Source organism: Macaca nemestrina, chromosome 1 (genome assembly GCF_043159975.1).
Source record: "Macaca nemestrina isolate mMacNem1 chromosome 1, mMacNem.hap1, whole genome shotgun sequence".
Lineage (NCBI taxonomy): Eukaryota > Metazoa > Chordata > Mammalia > Primates > Cercopithecidae > Macaca > Macaca nemestrina.
The window spans coordinates 59,293,397-59,315,785 of NC_092125.1; the positions used below are offsets into that span (position 1 = coordinate 59,293,397).

At 42.6% G+C, this 22,389-nt stretch overlaps 1 protein-coding gene across 1 annotated transcript in view; it reads left to right on the forward strand.

Moving 5' to 3' along the window:
* Nucleotides 1-9,287, forward strand: part of LOC105484954 (immunoglobulin like and fibronectin type III domain containing 1) — a 34,470-nt gene extending 25,183 nt beyond the window's left edge. The window contains exons 18-23 of the mRNA XM_011747063.3: nucleotides 2,094-2,396; nucleotides 3,386-3,474; nucleotides 5,331-5,526; nucleotides 6,257-6,556; nucleotides 7,337-7,663; nucleotides 8,853-9,287. Of these exons, the coding sequence (XP_011745365.2) occupies nucleotides 2,094-2,396; nucleotides 3,386-3,474; nucleotides 5,331-5,526; nucleotides 6,257-6,556; nucleotides 7,337-7,663; nucleotides 8,853-8,866 (1,229 nt within the window). The 3' untranslated portion in view covers nucleotides 8,867-9,287. The remainder of the gene's footprint in view (nucleotides 1-2,093; nucleotides 2,397-3,385; nucleotides 3,475-5,330; nucleotides 5,527-6,256; nucleotides 6,557-7,336; nucleotides 7,664-8,852) is intronic.
* Nucleotides 9,288-22,389: the final 13,102 nt, after the last annotated feature.

Sequence of the window (22,389 nt, forward strand, 5' to 3'; positions counted from 1 at the left end):
CGTGTGCCCATCAGGCAGGGCGGAGAGCAGATGACAGGGGAAGCTCAGCGTCAATTCTCTATCCAATGAATATTTGCCCATCACCTACTAAATGGCCAGCATTGTGCCAGGAAGTAGGTGAATCAATCCTGGTCTCTGCCCTTGAGAAACTTACAGTCTGAGATAGCATTTCCTATCTGAGACCTGTGGTCTTGAGAACATGGAGTGTATCGAGAGATGCCAACAGACATTCTGAGAACAACAGGAATAGCAAAAAGTGTCTGTGACCAAAGATGTGTATGATGTGAGCCTATGATGTTTCCAAGTCCTGCAGGGGAAAAAAACCTGCCTAACCTTGATCCAAATCTAGCTTTTTCACAAAATACCTATTAAAAGCGTCAAAGGCATACAGCTTAGAAAATGCTGTTCTATATTTCTCATCCCCTAATGAGCCTGCCTACACCAAGTCCTCTGGGGAGCAGCACATTTCTGACACTTGCTGGATGGGCCAGGTGGTCAACACCTGGAGAGCACCTCTGTGCCCCACAGAGCCTAGCCCATTGCAGGTGTTCAGGCTGTTTGAATGAACCCAACAAGACCGGAACATTCTGTAAGTTTCATTGTTCAAGTGGTATCTGAGTTTTAGTCCTAGGAAGGGCAGGGTGTGGAATGGAGGGATGGGGGACGAAAGCTGGCCCATGCAACTTACTCCTTGCAAATGGACCAAGGCTGTCCTATCTTTTCTCTTTCTTTTCTTTTTCTTCTCTGTTCTTTTCTTTTCTTTCTCTCTTTCTTTCTCTCTCTCTCTTCTTTCTTTCTCTCTCTTTCTTTCTTTCTTTGTCTCTCTCACACTCTTTCTTTCTTTCTCTCTCTCACACTCTTTCTCTCTCTCTCTCTCTTTCTTTCTTTCTTTCTTTCTCTCTGACTGGATCTCACTCTTTTACTTAGGCTGGAGTGCAGTGATGCAATCTTGGCTCATTGTAGCCTTGAACTCCTGGCCTCAAGCAATCCTCCTGCCTCAGCCTCCTAAGCAGCTGGAACTATGAGCATGTGCCACCACACCGTGCTAATTTATGTTTTTGTAGAGACAGGGTCTCGCTGGTCTTGAACTCCTGGTCTCAAGCTATCCTCCTGCCTCAGCCTCCTAAAGTGCTATGATTACAGGCATGAGCTGTGGACCCACAGCCTATTAATCTCTCCTATCAGTGGTGGGAAGTAGAGACAATGGATAGGATAAGCAGTGTCTAACAGCAGCCACAGCAATCACTACATTTTCTGGATTCTTGCTGCTAAGCAAGGCCTATGGCCCAGCAACATAATCTTATTAGAATTTATGAGAAATGCTGAATCTCAGGCCTCACCCCGGACCTACTGAATAAGGGTCTGTATTTTTACCAAAATCCCCAGGTAACTTCTATACTAATCAAAGTTTGAGAACTACTGCCCTAGCCTAGTGGTTTTCAAACTTCATCACATATTTAGAAACACCTGGAAAATTCTTAAAAATGTTGATGCCTAGACTGCACCCCAGACTAATTAAATCAGAATCTCTGAGGTGGCATCTAGGTACCAGTATTTTTAAGCTCACCAGGTGATTCCACACTCATTGTGCTTTTTGCTTGTTCTAAAACCTCTGTGGGTAGGTGGGGCTATTATTATTGTTCTCATGTAACAAGTGGAGAACAAGAAGCCTGCACTGAGTACCCGAAAGGTAGAGTCTTGACTCTAAGAGTTTAGAGTCCAGAATAAAAACATGTAGAAGTCCAGTCTTACGGGATAATGGAACCCAAGAGGTCATCAACTAAAATCTCGGTTTTCTGGAATTACAGAAGGATAGTTAGGAGAAGGCATTTGGCAGGTTGGTGAATGAATGAGGGAAATGAGTTGGGGGAGGCTTCCTGGGAGAGGTGGCCTGGGATCTGTGTGCATAACGGAGACAAAGTGCTGGTTACAGTAAGAATTTGGAACAAGGTAGGTGCTTCAGGAAGAATCTAAAGGCAGAATTGCTAAGTGGAAAAACTTCCCAGTCTCCCACAAGGAAGGCTAATCAAAATCCACACTGAGTGGCCTCCCTCAGGAGATGCCATTCCTGACGCTCCCATGCTGCCTGGCAGGACCCCCTGGGCCGGTGAGGAATCTCCAAGTCACAGACACATCGAACACCAGCATCACTCTGAGCTGGGCTGGGCCAGACACCAAGGACGGGGACGAAGCCCAGGGGTATGTGGTGGAGCTGTGTGGCTCAGACAGTCTCCAGTGGCTCCCGTGCCATGCGGGCACCGTGCCAGTCACCACCTACACGGCCAAGGGCCTTCGGCCTGGAGAGGGCTACTTTGTGCGGGTGACAGCAGTTAATGAAGGAGGTCAGAGCCAGCCCACTGCCCTGGACACATTAGTGCAAGCCATGCCTGTTACTGGTGAGTGCTGCCTCCTTCCCCGACCTCTGAGCCCTGCAAGCTCCTCCTGAGAGGGGGCCCCTGAGTAGCCGCCATGCACTTGCTAAGCCAGGATCTCCACCCTCAGTTTCAGGAAGTAACATTTATTGAGCACCTACTAGGTGCTAGGCACTGGGCTAGGCAGTCCCTTCTTAGAAATGTTTTCTCATTACGACTCATAACTATACTACAACATTAATGTTTCTATTCTGAAGTTACAGAGAAGGAAACCGAGGTTCAAGGTACTTTGCCCACGTTGTCACCAATGGTATGTGGTAGAGCCAGGATTTAAACCTGGAGATTCCAAAGTTGATGTTATCTAGGAGAGAGAGTGGCTGCTTCCTGCACATGGCCTTAGAAGGCCTAAGTGCAGCTCAGCTCCTGTGGTTCACGTTCAGAATGGGACATGCCCAGGTCCCCATTATTATTGAAAAGAGGATTGTCTTTCCCTTTGGGCTTTAACCACTACAAGCACCTGACCTGCCTTTGACCCAAGCTGACACTGGGCCACCCCAGCTGACCCTAGTCATCACTGTGACAGTAGGGAGACACAAACACAGCACATGGAGTCCAGAGTCCCAGAATCTTGTCCTGGCTTTCTCCCGAACAAAGTGTGACCTCAGGCAAGTCACTTCCTGTCTTGGATTGGTGTCTATCTCTTCTGCAAAACATAAGTGCTCTGCCACATATCAGCATCTTCCTCTGTTCCAGCCTAGTCCACCCCTCTCCCTGCGGGGTCCCTTTCTCAGCTCCTGTCCCTCCCCTGCTAGCATCTCCCCACCAGCCCCTGGGGTGTCCCCTGAAGATTCTGCTCCCAGCTGCACTCCAGTCCTTTAGAGGCCCCAACGTGTTGGGATCTCAGCATCCCAACTGGCTCATTCTTCCCCTCCAGCCCTGCCTTGCTGGGGACCTGGGGCTGGGGTCCAACTGGGAGGCAGAAGGGAGGTAACCAGTCCTCTTGTGTGTTTCAGTCTGTCCTAAGTTCCTTGTGGACTCCAGCACCAAGGACTTGCTGACGGTCAAGGTCAGGGACACTGTTCGTGTGCCCATCTCCTTTGAAGTGAGTGTACCTACAGGGGTGTGGGGAGGGAAGCCCAGAGAGGCCAAGGGGGCCAGACTCAGCCCTGTGGCTCTCTTTTCTTCCCTGTTCCTTTTTGGCCCCTAGTCAGTGTCCTGGGCTTGTGGAAATCAGGCGAGAGACATGAGGAAGGAAGGATTCAGGTCCTCCTTGAAGGTACCGCCCTCACTTGGCCACTGGGTGGCCATTCTGCTCCAGGCCTGCAAATCCCTCTAGTGGTAGCTTCTGCTACTGCACCTCCAAATTAAGGCTCTTCCGGTTCTCCACCTCTCCTAGTTTGGGAATTCAGAAAGCTGGCCGTGCCGATGGTCCCCTTTGGCTTTGCAATGTATTTTTGTGCAATCACATGACCTACATTTGACTCAGGGTGATCCTTAACCAACACTAACACCACCTGACTTTATAACAGTAGGGTGGTGGCTAAAAGTACAAACTGCCTGGGTTCAAATTTTGACGTCATCACTCACAGCCGTTTGACTTTGGACAAACATTATTTATTTATTTATTTATTTATTTATTTATTTATTTATTTAGAGATGGAGTCTCACTCTGTCACCCAGTCTGGAGTGCAGTGGCGAGATCTCGGCTTACTGCAACCTCCATCTCCTGGGTTCAAGCGATTCTCCTGCTTCAGCCTCCGGAGTAGCTGGGATTACATGCGCCCGCCGTCACACCTGGCTAATTTTTGTATTTTTAGTAGAGCTGGGGTTTCGCCATGTTGGCCAGGCTGGTCTTGAACTCCTGACTTCAGGTGATCCACTTGCCTCGGCCTCACAAAGTGCTGGGATTGCAAGTGAGAGCCTCTGTGCCCAGCCAGGACAAATATCTTAACATCTCTGTGTTTCACCTTCCTCATCTGTCAAAAGGGGATAATAATAGTAACCTATCTCAAAAGTCTGAGGGTTCAAGGAATTAATATATTGAAAGTGTATATGTAGGGCCTGGCATATGGCAGCACCCAATATGTTTTAACATTATTATTGTTTAAAATCATCATCATCTGTGTAGGAAGCTCATAGCACACAGAGCCAGATTCAAACCAGTTTATCTTACTCTAAATGACTTGTTCTTAACCACAATAATGATAGTGATAATGATGACAAAAATATTTAATGCACATTGAGTAATTATCATGTACTAGGTCTTGTTCTCTCTGCTTTCCATGTATTTATTATTAACACTTTAAATTCTCAGAACAATCCTGTAAGTTCAGTTAGTTACTATCAGTGTCTTCATTTGACTCTGGTACCCACCGTGCCCTGTACTGAGGGCCCTGTAGGGAACTGGCGGCACAGTCACCAAGCAGCTGGGCTGGCCTTCCCACCCTGCTCAGGGTCACCACAGTTCAAGGCCAGGACACCGAAATCTTCCTCCTAGACTTTTGCCAAATTATCTCCTATGTGGGTGCCAGGGTAGTTAACACTCCCCTCCCCACACATCCCTTCTCATTCCCATCCCACCCCCTGCCATGTGGATCCAGAACTCATTATGCCTTCCTGCTCAGAATCTGACAGCAGTGGCTCCTGGCTTACAGGATAACATCCAGATGTCTGTACAGGTGTGACGTGGAGGGCACTTTGCATTTTTGCCAAATCTCCTCGTCCAACTTCCTTTCCTGTTCCACTGCCCCCCTACCATCCCCATCTGCCAACCTCACACTTTATCACCACCCCTCTTTCCCACCTGTGTTTTCTTGTCTACGTTCTGCGTTTTCTTGCCAACTTTCTCCTTGTACAAGGCTCTTCTCACCACTTCTACCTTCAGCCTAGCTTAAATACCATCACCTCCATGAAACCGCCAGCTGCCCTTCTCAACTTTTCCTTCCTCTCCTTTCTCAGGCCGTGCCCATGCCGGAGGTGACCTGGCTGAAGGACGGCTTGCCCTTGCCCAAAAGAAGTGTGACCGTCACTAAGGATGGCCTCACCCAGCTTCTGATCCCTGTGGCTGGCCTCTCGGACAGTGGTCTCTACACTGTAGTGCTGAGGACCCTGCAGGGGAAGGAGGTTGCCCACAGCTTCCGTATCAGGGTGGCAGGTGAGGCAGGCCTGGCTCTGGGCTCTGGACGCTGGCTTGGCCACTCACCAAGGCAAGGAGATGTCCACGGGTCTGGTCATAGGTCTCAGCCACTCTACCAGGGCTAGGTATGCAAGGTGACCATGCTCCACCTTTCCTCTGTGCTTGATGATACAAAGTAGAAAGGACCCCGGAAGCTCCCCAGGGACTTCCATTGTCCTTCTGCCTCAGGAGCCTAGAGACAGTCATGTCATGGCTCCTCTCCAACCTCAGTTATCCTTCCCTTTGAGTCAGTGAGCAGAGGCAGTCACCACTGTTACATCACTCCAAAGACCCAGGGGACAAAATTGTTTGCAGCCGTTGCACAGAATAAAGGCTTTCCTCCCCAGCTGTGGCTCCACACAGCCCCTGCCCTGGAGGAGCTTCTGGATATCCAGAAATGATCAAATAGACTAACAGTGAGGGCTCTGTAATGCGGCCTCATGAGAGCCCTGCCTCTGTCCAAAAATGCATGTTTTGTCCTGTGTCATTTTACTTAAAAACTGAAGTGAATTATAATTACTCTTTTGGGGAGATTTTCTACCCTCTAGAGATAACTGTGGACATCTGGCCAAACTCACTCTGGCCCCAGCTACCTGTGTGGCAAGACTGCATTCCCCAGGACCCTTAGAAGACTTGGGACCTGGAGGGGGCTGGTAGCAGCCCTGCTGGGTCCCCTCCACATGACCTCCCTCTGCCGTCTCTCTTGAAGTATGTCCGCAGGCACCTGGGCCCATCCACCTGCAGGAGAACGTGCCTGGGACGGTGACGGCTGAGTGGGAGCCCTCTCCGGACGAGGCCCGGGGTGTCCCGCTACACTATACAGTGTTCACACGCTCCTCGGCACATGGCCCCTGGCGCGAGGCAGCCGACCGCATCCACACCAACCGCTTCACCCTCCTGGGCGTCCTCCCTGGCCACGAGTACCACTTCAGGGTGGTGGCCAAGAATGAGCTGGGGGCCAGCAAACCCTCGTACACCAGCCAGCCCTGGTGCATCCCCCGGCAGCGTGGTAAGCAGCCCCTGAGAGGGAGGAGGAGGCAGGGTGGGGGTTGCACTCTGCAGTGCAGCGGGATGCTCCCAAGCATGGCAGGTGCACAGGATAGGGACTGTGGCAGAGATGGCCTGGAGCATGCCAAATAACAGCCAGCATCCCTGAGCTGCTGCTCCTCCCTCTCCTGCCTCACACCTACCTGTACTGACATCCTCTGCACCCCTGACCTCCGTGGGGAGAATGAGATTGGTGTGGGTGTTTGGGTGTCTGAGGTGCCTTTGGGAGGATTTTCAAAAGCAGTCACAGACAATAAGGCAAATAGAGGTTAACATTTCTCTGAAAACAAAGTGTATTTTACAGCAAGGTAGATGTGGACCTTAAGATCAGTCACTAGAAGAGCAGGCTATAAAATCAAATGAAGGTTTCTTTTTCATAAAATACAAAAATGTCAGGAAAGCTCTACACCAAAATGTCAGCTATGGTCATCTACAGGTAGTGACATTATGACTGGTTTTTATTCTTTCTCCTTTGATTCTCGGTGTATTCTCATTGTCCAGAGTGAATGTGTGTTAGCTACCAAAAAATCCATAAAGTAAAAAAAAAAAAATCCATAAAGAATTTTGGGAAAAGGATAGAATGAGGCAAGCCTTGGGGTCCAAATTTGCAGGCAAGATGTGGCAGGAAATCCCAGGTAAGGCCTACATGGTAGTGTCTTGAGCTCTCTACCCAGACTCGAGTCTCAGCCAGGCCTTCCTCACTTTCTCACCCTCCTCCCTCTCACCCCGGCTTTCACCACAGACAGGTTCACAGTGAAGGCTCAGAGCTACCGGGAGCCCGACCTGAGCCAGAAGCCCCGGTTCCTGGTAGGCCTGCGGTCCCATCTCCTGCCCCAAGGCTGCGAGTGCTGCATGAGCTGCGCCGTGCAGGGCTCGCCCCGGCCCCACGTCACCTGGTTCAAGAACGACCGCAGCCTGGAAGGAAACCCCGCAGTGTACAGCACTGACCTGATGGGCGTGTGCTCCCTCACCATCCCCAGCGTATCCCTGAAGGACAGTGGCGAGTACAAGGCTGTGGCCGAGAACACGCTGGGCCAGGCAGTCAGTACTGCCACCCTCATTGTCATAGGTAATGGTGGCTGCCCTGGCAGTGGGACAGGAAGGAGAGCCAGGAGAGCAGTCACCTGCCTGCCTTCAGGGAGCCTCCGGGGGGCGCCTAGAGGGATTCAGTGGGGAGTCAGGAGACCAGGACTCTCTGCCTGACTCTATGAACTTTCAGCTATTTAACCTACCAACACAAGCCCACATGTGGTCTCGATTTGCCCACTTTTTTAAAAAAAATTATTGTTATTGTTATTCTTATCATTATTATTATTATCGAGATGGAGTTTTGTTCTTGTTGCCCAGGTTGGAGTGCAATGGCATGATCTCGGCTCACTGCAGCCTCCACTTTCTGGGTTCAAAATATTCTCCTGCCTCAGCCTCCCGAGTAGCTGGGATTACAGGTATCCGCCACCACACCCGGCTAATTTTTTTGTATTTTTAGCAGAAGCAGGTTTTCGCCATGTTGGCCAGGCTGGTCTCAAACTCCTGACTTCAGGTGATCCACCTGTCTCAGCCTCCCAAAGAGCTAGGATTACAGGCGTGAGCCACTGTGCCTGGCTGATTTGTCCACTTTTAAACTGAGGTATTTGAACTTGGTGAGCAACTCTTGATTGAAAGGCTGCGTACTGCCCACCTGAGCTTCCCAGTGGGGCCACACAACACATTGCAGGCTGAGAAATGAAGAGGCGTCCGTATTGTTCTTTCTTAAATATGTCGAGATATGGACATTTAGTGCCTAGAAAGCCATGCTGATTCTCTCATTGGTAGTCTCCTTTTCAGTACTGCAGATAATATTTGTTAATAAAGTTTTTCCTTCAATAGTACTTAAAACACCTTATATTTTGAATAGTTATAAAAGGCAAGCCTCAGGTGACCTTTGTGGAAAAACGACCCCTCTGCACTGGAGCAGAGTATCTGTCCTCTCTGCAGCGCCCATGCTTAGGCATTAGGAAGCCATTCTCGAAGCACCCCAGCTCGTGTACACATGTAGTCCTGGAACAAAGCTGGCATTGGGTGTGGCTATGGTTCCCCGAGGGGCCAGCAAAGGGCTTTGCCCAAGCTCAGAGAGCACACGGTGGCTCCGGATTTGAATCCACACCCCTGATGGCAGAGCCTGTAGCCTAAGCACCATGCTGAGTTTTCTTCACCACTGAACAGGTGTGGGGCAGGGTGGCTGCCCCTCTGGACCAACTGGAATATCCTGTGTCTTGCAGAACCCAGCGCCTAGCCTCACCTAACCCTGGGATGGTCCCGGACCCTTGAAGCTTCACTTCTGACACCTGCACTGGCCTGGGAGGCCAATCCCAAGGATGGAGGCTGTGCCCAGAGCCCCAGGAAGACAGGAGTGAGAAGACTCCTGGTGAGGTTTTGGCCAGGAGGACATGAAGTCCTTGGGGAAGAAAAACAAGGGAGGAGGCCATTCTGCCTCCTGGCTCCAAGCTAAGTCACTCAACGGAATGACAGTGAACCTCCTGGACCCTCATCATATGGGTTTCTTTCTTCTTCGCTTCAGGAGATCCAGAGGGCACCTGCCTGCAGGATGGGCCAGCTCCTTATTTTCCTGGGCTGAGCCCCTTGGAGGGAGGGTGGTCACAGCTGGGCCTGCTGTGACCACAGGGAGTGAAGAAGAGAGGAGGTCAGAGGACCTGGGTGAGGACTAGGGCATCAAGGGTGTGTGTGTGGTGGGGGCAGGGGTGTGGCATGTGCTTTCTGTACATTTCTTCATTAAAACGTTAGGCTAATACGGGCAGATCATTTGCAAATTTACTTGGGGTGGGTGTGTTGGAGGAAAGATTTCCAAAGCAGAGCCTTTATTCCAGGCTTCAGTTGGGAGGATGGGTGGGTTCTGGATGGAGGGGAGAATGGGCTCAGAATTGGACTCTTCTCCTGCAGCCCAGGCCTGCATAGTTGATTGCAAGGGTGAGAAAGCCAAGAAAGGTTAGAGGGTGATGGAGATGCTTCTCTTCCTCCCGGCCCGTGTTTCCTGCACTCCTCTGACTGGCAGAAATTCTGTGAGCAGCAGGGCTGGAGGCCTCCCCAGGTGTTATATGTGTGGAGACCACAGGGCTGGGGTTACCTAGGGCTGTCCTATGTCTGTCACTCCCTCGGACTAGAAAGAGTCTGAGTTGGGGAGAATCCTACTCCAGGATCTGAGCCCCTGTTAGAAGGGGAAGAAAGAGGCCATCAAGTGCATGAGGGTGTGACTCACTCAAGGCTGCATGAGCCTCCTCCACAGCCCCCACTGCCCCATGTCACAGGAGGGATGGGATGACTCCCTTTCCCAGGTAGGTCACCCCACCACTGTCCCCAGAACCCTTGCACTCCATTATCTTCAAGTCATGGCCCTCAAAATCTCAGGCTCCCCAGAAATATTCCAGAGTTTCCAGGAGCCAAAAGAAAGGAAGGAGCCCGGGGGAAGGCTGAGCCCCACTCTCTCCCAGGACATCAGCTCTGAGGTCACCAGCAGGTGACCTGATGAGCTAGAACACTGTCTGCCCTTCAATCCTTCTACTCAGATCCTGGCTTCTGCTTCCCTCAGTCTCCCTTTGCCACCAATTGCAGGTCAGATGCATGAAGGAAGGAGGGTGAATCACGGGAGGAGGGGTTAATGCCAAAAATCCGTTTCTGAAGAGTGAGAATATGTGACCAAGGGAAGGTTCTCTGAACCGGAGAGAGAACTGTTCACCCAAAACAGACCAAGAGTGTCCCCCAGAGGCAGGGGCACAGACCAGACGACCTTTTACAGCTCATTCCTTCCCCCACCAAAGAAACCTGCATAAGCTGTTTTCCTTGGAATTTCTCTTGTTATCTCTACCTTGCTATCACAGCAGGCCAACAGCATGGCCATGGGAAAAGAAGGAGGTGATTAGAAACTGAGAGGCAGTGGCTGGACACCTCAGCCTGTGTGGGGCTATTCTCATGAGTGCTTTCCATGCTGAGCAGTCCTGGAGTTGAAGGAGGGTAGGGCCTCAGGCCAATAGTCTGTGGTTTCAGAAATGCAGAGAAGTCGTTTGCACAGAGAGGGTGACCCAGTGCCTGTGGCATGCCTAGCTCTGAGGAGACACTCATATTAAGGATGAGAAGAGAGACCTTTCTGTACCTCTAAGGGTGGGGTACAAGGAACTGACCTTTCAAAGCAATATAGGGACAAAAGACTGTAACCCACGATGGCTTCATGAGACACTTTCATTTGTTCGATGAGCCTGGATCAGGCACTGTGGAGGCAGAGATGAAGGTGACTCAGATATGAGTCCTATTGCCAAGGGACCCATGGCAGGGAGGCAAGACTTGTATACCAAGAACCATTATTCAAGGTAGCCTGTGATGCATACCCTAAGAAAGGCACCAATAAAGTCCAGAGGAGTTCAGAGGAGGAGAGATGCTGCAGGCTGAGAACCTCAAGGAGGGCTACCTAAAATGGTAACACACTTGAGGCAAAAGTAGCAACTGGACAGGCAGGAATGGGCAAGGGTGTATCGGGGTGGAGAACACCATGAGCAAAGGCAAGGAGGTGTGAAGCAAAAATTGGGTTAAAGGACTGCAAAGTGGTTCAGTTTGGACAACTTAGGGTGACCTATGTAGCAATCACAGCCCTTTGGTCTAATGCCAAAGAGAAACATTCCTGGACCAAATTTACAGGTGTATGTGTGCTCTGGGCACCATCCATGATGGAGGCAGAGTTCCTACTCTCACAGGACTGGGACAGTGGAAAGCAGTGTTCTTTTTTGGCAGTGGACAGTAGAATGCCAATATCCTGGGGCAGGCCAGGTTAGGTGTCCCTGGGAGGGGCTAGCATACTTCTGTAACTGGGGTGGGATATGAAGGCAAAAGGAACAGTCATGGCATTTTCATTCATTTCCACACAAAGCCAAAAAAAGTCCTTGCCAGTCAAGTATAGAATCTGAGTGTATCTCAAAATATTAAGAGCTATTTATGACAAACTCACAGCCAATATCATACCGAATGGGCAAAAACTGGAAGCATTCCCTTTGAAAACTGGCACAAGACAAGGATGCCCTCTCTCACCACTCCTATTCAACATAGTGTTGGAAGTTCTGGCCAGGGCAATCAGGCAAGAGAAATAAATAAAGGGTATTCAATTAGGCAAAGAGGAAGTCAAATTGTCCCTGTTTGCAGATGACATGATTGTATATTTAGAAAACCCCATTGTCTCAGTCCAAAATCTCCTTAAGCTGATAAGCAACTTCAGCAAAGTCTCAGGACACAAAATCAATGTGCAAAAATCACAAGCATTCCTACACACCAATAATAGAGAGCCAAATCATGAGAGAATTCCCATTCACAATCACTTCAAAGAGAATAAAATACCTAGGAATCCAACTTACAAGGGATGTGAAGGACCTCTTCAAGGAGAACTACAAACCACTGCTCAATGAAATAAAAGATGACACAAACTGCTCATGGATGTCAAAAGACGACACTGCTCATGGATAGGAAGAATCAATATCATGAAAACGACCGTACTGCCCAAGGTAATTTATAAATCCAATGCCATCCCCATCAAGCTACCAATGACTTTCTTTACAGAATTGGAAAAAAATACTTTAAAGTTCATATGGAACCAAAAAAGAGCCCGAATATCCAAGACAATACTAAGCAAAAAGAACAGACCTGGAAGAATAATGCTACCTGACTTCAAACTATACTACAAGGCTACAGTAACCAAAACAGCATGGTACTGGTACCAAAACAGACATACAGACCAATGGAACAGAACAGAGGCCTCAGAAATAGCACTACACATCTACAACCGTCTGATCCTTGACAAACCTGACAAAAACAAGAAATAGGGAAAGGATTCCCTATTTAATAAATGGTGCTGGGAAAACTGGCTAGCCATGTGTAGAAAGCTGAAACTGGATCCCTTCCTTATGCCTTATACAAAAATTAATTCAAGATGGATTAAAGACTTAAATGTTAGATCTAAAACCAAAAAACCCTAGAAGAAAACCTAGGCAATACCATTCAGGACATAGGCATGGGCAAAGATTTCATGACTAAAACACCAAAAGCAATGGCAACAAAAGCCAAAGTAGACAAATGGGATCTAATTAAACTAAAGAGCTTCTGCACAGCAAAAGAAACTACCATCAGAGTGAAGGGGCAACCTATATAATGGGAGGAAATTTTTGCAATCTACCCATCTGACAAAGGGCTAATATCCAGAATCTACAAAGAACTTAAACAAATTTGCAAGAAAAAACAAGCAAGCCCATCAAAAAGTGGGCGAAGGATATGAACAGACACTTCTCAAAAGAAGACATTCATGCAGCCAACAGACACGTGAAAAAATACTCATCATCACTGGTCATCAGAGAAATGCAAATCGAAACCACAATGAGATACCATTTCACACCAGTTAGAGTGGCAATAATTAAAAAGTCAGGAAACAATAGATGCTGGAGAGGATGTGGATAAATTGGAATGCTTTTACACTGTTGGTGGGAGTGTAAATTAGTTTAACCATTGTGGAAGACAGTGTGGCGATTCCTCGAGGATCTAGAACTAGAAATACCATTTGACCCAGCGATCCCATTACTGGGTATATACCCAAAGGATTATAAGTCATGCTACTATAAAGACACATACACACGTATGTTTATTGCAGCACTGTTCATAATAGCAAAGACTTGGAACCAACACAAATTTCCATCAGTAATAGACTGGATTAAGAAAATGTGGCACATACACACTATGGAATACTATGCAGCCATAAAAAAGGATGAGTTCATGTCCTTTGCTGGGACATGGATGAAACTGGAAACCATCATCCTCAGCAAACTATCACAAGGACACAGAAAACCAAACACTGCATGTTCTCACTCACAGGTAGGAATTGAACAATGAGAACACTTGGACACAGGGTGGGGAACATCACACACTGGGGTCTGTTGGGGAGTGGGGGACCGGGGGAGGGATAGCATTAGGAGAAATACCTAATGTAAATGATGAGTTGATGGGTGCAGCAAACCAACATGGCACATGTATACCTATGTAACAAACCTGCACGTTGTGCATATGTACCCTAGAACTTAAAGTATAATTAAAAATAAAAAAAGAATCTGAGCATATGTTTAAGGGTTTAAAGACTAGTTCTGCTGCTAACTAGTTGTGCAAGATCTTTAACCTATTTATGTCTTGTTCCTCATTTGTAAATTAAGAATAACAGTTGCCTAATCCAAGGTCACAAAGATTTTTCTCCTGTTTTCTTCTAGAAGTGTTATGGTTTTACTTCTTGCATTTCATTCTATGCATTTTAAGTTAATTTTTGTATGTGGTGTGAGGTATTAAGAGTCAAGCTGTGTTTTTTTTCTTAGAGTTTCTTTTTCTCCATTGAATTACCTTGGAATGCTTGTTGAAAGTCAATTAACCATATATGTGTGGGTCGACTTTTAGACTACTACTTATTCCTCTTCTATTTTCTGGAAAAGTTTGTATAGAGTTGATGTTACATCTTCGTTAAATGTTTGGTAGAATTCACCAATAAAGCCACTGGACCTGGAGTTTTGTTTGTGGGAAGGATTTGACCTAAGACTCAATTTTTTCAGCAAATATATAGGGCTATCCAAGCTACCAATGACTTCCTGAATGACCTTTGATAATTTGCGACTTTTAAAGAATTTGTCAATTTCATCTACATTGTTGAATTTGTTGGTACAAAGTTGTTTATAATATTCCCTTATAATCATTTTGCTATCTGTAGGCTGTCTAGTGATATCCTCTTTCATTCTTCACAGTAGAAACGTGTGTCTTCTTTTTATTCTTAATCTGTTACCTCATTATCTTTTCTCACCTAATTATCTTTTGACTTGTAATTTTAGTTGAAAAGTCTGCTATCATTCTTATCTTTGTTGTTAGGTACGATGAACACTTTTCTCTGCTTTTAATATTTTCTCCTTATCAGCAATTTAATTACAATATATCTTGGAGAGATTTTCTTTATGATTATTCAACTTGGGGGTTAAGTCAATTGACCATATATGTGGGTCTACTTTTAGAATCTTTGTTACTTACTCCTCTTCTATTTTCTAGAAAAGTTTGTATAGAGTTGATGTTATATTTTCCTTAAATGCTTGGTAGAATTTACTGATAAACCACTGGGCCTGGAGTTTTCTTTGTGGGAAGGATTTGTGGGTTGTAATTTTCATCAAATTTAGAAATGTTTGGCTATTATTTATCCAAATATTTTTCTGTACCTCTAATTTTGTGGCTCCAATTTCACTTATGTTAGAATGCTTGACATTTGAACACAGCTCATTAGGGCTCTATTCTTTTTGTTTGTTTGTTTTTCATTCTATTTTTCTCCGTGCTTCAATAGCTATGTATTGAAGTTCATTGAATTTTTTTCTTCTGCAGTGTCTAAACTACTGGTGATCTCGTTTTGTATGTTTTTCATTTCAGATATTGTATCCTTTAAATCTCTAGAATTTCTAGAGTTGGTCTTTGTTCTGGCACACAGTTAAGCTTCTTGGAATCAGTTTATTCCTTTTAAGGCTTATTTCACCAAAGGTCCTATTTTGTGTCCCTCTACCCCTTACATTAAAATTGATAAATTTGAAAGTGTTGATGATGGCACAACACTCACTTGACACTCAGGATTTGTGCTACCAGTTCATTTTTAGCCTCTGAGGATTTTCCTTTCTTTCTTGTAATCTCAGCTATGCATTTAAAATTATGTTTAAAAATATTTTATCTAGCATTTTTAGGTGTTTTGCAGCACTGGGTATTCAGGATTTTTTTTTCCCATTATATTGCTAGAAATAGAAGGCTCCTAACCTATCATGTTTGTTAACTTAACCTATGGTGTTTTTTAGTAAACAAGAAACATTAATTTGGATGTAGCAAAATCCATTATTCTTTTCTTTATTTTGTGTGTGTGTGTGTGTGTGTGTTTGTGTGTGTGTGTGTGTGTTGCGGGGGAGTTTTGTTTAAGAAATTCTTCCCAAGCCAAAAGTCACAAAGATATCCCACTACCTTTCCTTCAGTTGGCTGTTTTACCTTGACATTTAGGTCTTTAATTCATTTGTTCACCTTCATAAATGGATTGAAGTAGAAGCTATCTTTCTTTCTCTCCGTTTAGTGATCTAGTTTTCCTAATGCTATTCAATAGTCTCTTCTTTTGCCACCAGGGAAAGTTCTAGTATATAATTTTGTATGTTTCTGGTCTCTGTATTCTGTTATTTGGTCCATTTCCTGTTTCCACATCAGTAGCATAGTGGTGTAATTTTTAGTATGACTTCATATCTGGTGGATTACATCCCTCTTTTGGATTTTCTTTTACAAAATTAGCATGGCTATTTGTAGAACTTTATTTTTCAATATAGACTTTAGCATAAGTTTGGGTTTTAAAAAATACTGCTGGAATTTTCATTGAGATTAATCAAAGGGGATAATGGACAAATTTACAATATTCAGTTATTCTACTGATGAGTGAGATTTAACCTTTTCACTTATTCGAGTATTTAAAAAGACTTTATTAAATGTCTTTTATTAAATGCCTTTATTAAATTTTACATTTTCCCTAAGAATGTGATGTGCATCCTTTGTTAGAGTCATTCCTACCTACTTTGTAGCTTTTGTAACTACTATGAATGACATTCTACTGTCTACTCTATTTTTTAATTGGTTATTGATGGTGTAAAACAATGACATTGATTTTTTAAAAGTTAATCTTATATTCACCAATTTTGCTGGACTTATTCATTATAATAGTTTGTTAAATCTTTTCAGTGTCTAAATATTTTATCATATCATCTGCAAATAATGCAGTTTTATTTCTTCTCTTCCTGTTTTTTACACCCTAATTTTCTTCACCTGTTGCATTGACTACTGCTTCCAACACTCTATTGAACTGTTGCATGGATAACAGGCATCCCTGTATCATTTACCGTGTTAAAGGAATGTATCTACGGTTTCATTATTTGTCTTTTCTGCATCTTTGTCTGTCTCTCCAACTAGAACATTAGTTCTGTGAGAGTAGGTACTGGATCTTATTTGTTCTTGGCATCTCAACTTTTTGCTCAGTCCCTGGCATATACTGAGCTCAAATATTTTTTATTACTTCTCAAGATATGATCCCTCCCAATCTCTCAAAAGGCCCACATGCAGAGACAGCATTACTCACATATCTTACCCTCTCTCGGCTCCAATTTATAAAAAGGAGAGAGGGTTTACAGAGAGACTATGAGGCAAATGTACAGAAAGTGAAATAAATGTTTGATGTATGCCATTTTTATTCATATTTGGCTGAGGAAATCTACCAAATGCCATATGGATGGAGAGACTTCATTCAAACAAATAAAAAATAAAATGCTTAGTTTAAAGGTAAAATAATGATGGTTTTTGAGTAAGGAGGGAAATGGTACTTGGATAATTGATCAACTAGTTGGGAAAAAATTAATTGGATGCTTACCTCATACCATACACCATAATACATTTCAAATATTAAAGAGAGTCATAAAACATGCACATATAAAAGTAAAAGAAAAAATGTAAGTTATTATTTATTTCATTTGGTGCTGGGAAAGGGATTTCTGAGCCCTTTACATCAAAGTGGAAAACTTTTTGTAGAGTTGACTACGTAACAAAATAACTTTTGAATTTTAAAACGACCATAAACAAAGTTAAAAGGCAAATGAAAAATTGGTTTAAAATTTTTACAGCATATATAGCAGTCAAATTTTGATAATAAATAAAGAGTTATAAGTCAATAAGAAAAGGACAACACTGTAATAGACAATTGTACAAAAAGGAATCGTGGAGTTTATAAAAATTATGAAGCAGTGTATTGCAATTATGTGCCACTTGTCTCCCATCAGTTTAGCAAGAGTTAAAGAATTATAATAACTAATTTTTCAGAGTATCACAATACAAACTTTCATGTACTGCTGTTCTATAAATTAATAGACTATCTCTGCAGGAAAATTAGTTAATATATACCAAAAGCCTTATCATGTAGAGATCTCTTGGTAATCCAATAATTTAACTTCTCTGAATGTATTAATTATGAGGGCAAAATAGAGACTGTTTTAGAAAATAGAGCTGAGAGAATTAACCAATAAAATGAATAATTTTCACTCATTAGCTTCAGATGGAAGAAAAATGATTCTAGCGATAAGCTCTGAGAAACAAGAAAGAATGATCAGTATAGATATTTTAAAATAAAAAAGATATATAAAATGTCCATACATTTGGAAATTCAAAAGCACGCCATTGAACAATTAATTACACAAAGAAAAATCATAATAAAAAAGAAGAAAATATATAGAACTAAATAATAATGTTTAAAGCTACATATCAAAATTTATAGAATCCAGTGAAAATAAAATGTAGAAGAAAATCTGTAGCTTATATGCTTACTCTGAAAAAGAATGAAAAGGTTCAATATTAATAAGATAAGGATCCACGTCAGAGACAATTGTCCAGACTCCCACAGTCTGCTGTGATCATGTGACCGAGCTCTGGTCAAGGGATAAGGGCAGAAGCAATGTGAATAACGCTACTTCCTGTACAAGCATCCATTCTTTCTCTCCTCCTTCAGCTACCAGCTGAATACAAAGCATCTTTCGTAGGACTGTGCAACCCAGACTATAGCGGAGCCAATTGATGAAAGTGTCTCCAGTTCCTGAGCGACTTTGGGTGGAGCAAGGTCCTCCATGGCAACCTACACTGGACTGAGATATGAGAAATAAACTTTAACTGTATTAGGCTACTGAGATTTGGAGGTTGTTACAGCAATTAGCCTATTCTGACTAACATAGAAAATAACTTTTTAAAAATGAAAAAAAGCAAAATAAATTTAAAAGAACTTAGAAGAAAACAATAAAGAGCAGCAATTAATGATTTTTAAACACATTACAGAGTGGATAATCAAACTCAATATTGTCTTTTTGAAGTGGCTATTAATATTAACAAATGTGCCATGATCAATCGAAGAAAAAAGAGACGTCAAATATTATTAAGAATGAAAAAGAGGACCCTTACAGATTTAGAGGAGATAAAAGATACTATTTAAAACAACAGGTTAATGCAATTGAAAAGGTCAATGGCATGTGTAAATTTCTAGAAAAAACATCATTTACCAAAACAGATTCAAGAAAAGATAGAAAACCCGAATAGTCCTATATTATCAGATAAATCCCATTGGTAATTAAGCATTTTCTCACAAAGAAAACACAGCCCAAAAATCTGATAGGTGGAAAGTTCTTCCAAATGTTTGAGGAACATTTACAATCTTTACAAACTTTTCCAGTCTATTCAGTTCCTGTTATGGACTGAATGTTTATGTCCTGCCAAAATATACATGTTGAAGCCCTAACCCTCAGTGCGATGGTATTTGGAGTTGAGGCCTTTGGGAGGTAATGAGGGTGGGCCCCTCATGTTGGGATTAATGTCCTTATAAGAAGAGACACTAGAGAGCTTTCTCTCCCTCTCCATGTGCACACACCAAGGAAAAGCCAGGTGAGTACACAGCAGGAAGCGTGCCATCTGCAAGCCAGGAGGGCCTTCACCGGGAGTGGAATCAGCTGGCACCTTGATCTTGGACTTCCTGGCCAAGAACCAAGATAAATTTCTGTTGTTGAAGCCACCCAATCTACAATATTTTGTTGTGGCAGCCTGAGCTGACTAATATACTCCTCAATTTATTAAATGAAATTAGCCTAGTATTGACAGTAGAATCACAAGGAGAGCACAAAGGAGGAAATTTATAGGCTAATCTAATTTAGTAACATAGATGCAAAATCTTTAACAAAATTCTTAACAAATGTCAGTGAATTGAATTCAGCAAGAAGGAAACATGTTTAACATTATGACCAAGATAGATTTAGACCAGAGTTGCAAAATGGGGTTAATATTGGAAAAATGATTAATATAATTCACCACATTGATAAAGGGAAAAAACCATAGTCACCTCAGTAGATGTAGTAAAGGATTCAATAAAATTCAACATTCAGTGAGAGGTAGTAGAGTGTTATAAGAGGGACTCTGGAGCCAAACTGCCTGGTTTTGAATGCTGATCATACTATTAAGAAACTTTATAACCTTCAGCAAGCTATTTAATCTCTCTGAGCTTCAGTTTCGTTTCTTGTCTGTACAAGAAGAATTTTATCTTGTTATTATTAACAAGATAACAATTATTATTGTTAATAATAACAAGATAAGATTAATAATAACTTCTTCATAGTTATTATCTACGAAGTTGTAAGGATTAAAATAATTTACATATGTAAAGCATTTAGAACAATCTTTTCTGGTAATACATGTTTGCATTTACATTTGTGATGTTTAAAAACTGTTAGGTAACTAGAAAAAGAAGGAAACATCCATAACCCTGGAAAGAGCATCTAGAAAGACCTGCAGGAAACGTCATAATTAATGTTGGAATGTTGAAAACATTCACTTTAAAATCAGAAGTAAGACAAATTGTTACTATCATCATTTACAGAAATTATCATTGTACTGGGGCTACTAGTCAGTGCAATGAACACGTAAGAATTGGAAAGAGAGAAGCAAAGCTGGCGTTACTGCTGATGATATCATTGCCAACATAAAACTGCCAAATAATCTACAAATTATGAAAATTAATAAAAGAATTTAACAAAAGTTCTGAATAAAATAATCTACATTAAAAAATTATTTGTATTTCCATGAACAGCTATGGTCAATTAGAAAATGTTACTTTAAACAAATATCGTTTTGGATACCAACAAACATATGGAACACCCAGAAATAGATCTAAGAAAAAGTGTGCAAAAGCTCCATGAAGAAATTATGAAATTTTATTGAAACAAATTTTAAAAGGCATAAATAAATGAACACGCTATGTTCCAGGATAGGAAGATAATATTTCAAAGATGTTAATTGAGTCTGTAGATTCAATGCATTTCAATAAAAATCCCAACAGGGTTTTTCATGCAAATTGACAAAGTGATTATAAAATTGATGTGAATGAGCCAAGAATCAAAAATAGGGAAGACATTGCTGAAGAAGAAAAAGGAAGGGAGAAAATGTGCCCTATTAGATATCGAGACTTATTATCTCTATAGTAATTAAAACAGTGTGATATCGGTGTATCAATAGACACATAGAATAGTAGAAAACAATAAACCCATGCCTATTTGGAAACTTAATTTATGACACAGTGATTATTACAGGTCAACAGTTTAAGGATAAACTGTTTAATACATTATTCTGGGACAATTGGTTATCCAAGTGAAATTGAATCGCTGCCTTACACCATACACAAAAATGAATTCCAGATGCATTAAACATTTATATACAGGTGGCAAAACTATAAATCTTAGAAGATGCTATAGGAAAATATCTCCATTCTTCTCAGGTTAGAGAAGGATTTCTGAACAAGATTCCAAAAGCAAAGCCATAAAGGAGATTATAAATTTGACTATGTTAAAATTAGACATGTATTTTCATCAAAAGACAATAAAGAATGTCAAAGGATATGCCACAGGGCAGGAGAAATATTTGCCACAGAAATATCTGTCAAATTATTGTACATAATTAAGATTCATGAGAAACCCTTCAAATCATTGAGAAAAAAAATCTCAAGAAAAAAACTGGCAAAAAATAAAGACATTTCAAACGAGATAATACAAATATTGGCCCATAAACTTGTGAAAAGATACTTAGCATCATTTGTAACTCTAGAAGTGCATATTTAAGCTACAATTGTGTAATATTTCATCTCTATTCCGTTGGCAAAACTTAATAGTCTGTTACAAGTTTTGGTAAAACTGTGAAAAAATTAGAACTCTCACCCACTGATAAGAGTGCTGATAGGAGTGTAAATTGGAGAAAGTCTGCCGTTACCTGATCAAGTTGACCATGGGAGTTATGTCTTTTTTTTTTTTTTTTTTTTTTTTTTTTTAACGGAGTCTAGCTCTGTCACCCAGGCTGGAGTGCAGTGGCTCAATCTCGGCTCACTGCAACCTCCACCTCCCAGGTTCAAGTGATTCTCCTGCCTTAGCCTCCCAAGTAGCTGGGATTACAGGCGCCCACCACCATGCCCAGCTGATTTCTGTATTTTTAGTAGAGATGGGGTTTCACTGTGTTGGCCAGGCCGTTCTCGAACTCCTGACCTCATGATTCACCTGCCTTGGCTTCCCAAAGTGCTAGAATTACAAGCGTGAGCCACTGTGCCCGGCCAGGAATTATGTCTTTTGACCCAGCAACTCCAATTATATGTCTATATAAGCTAGATGATAAACTTTTGCATACGTGTCCTGTGTAAAAGAATGTTCATAACAGCACTGTGGATATTCAATAGCCACAAGCTAGAAATAACCCAATACCCTCCATGGTAGGATAGATAAAAACATAAAATATAATAAAGTTCTGAAAAAGAATGAGCAACTGCTTTATTCATCAATGTGAATGTATCACAAAAACAACTTGATTGAGAGAAACAAATAACATAAACTACAAACAGTCCAAGCCCATTACATAAAGGTCAAAACTAAGTAAAACTAAACATAGTAAAACCATGCATGCAGGATGGATGCATGCATAGGCGGTACAGCTATAAAGAAAAGCAAATGAGTAATTAAGGTAGGTGTCTGGATAGTGGTTGCTCCTGAGGGGGAAAGATAGGCAAGGAACTAAGGGGAGGCCTTTAGGGAACTGGTAATGGTCTATTTCTTAATTTCTTAATATGGGTAATATAACATGGAGTTTATTATCATTTTTAAGCCAAAAAAATACTTGTTAAAAATT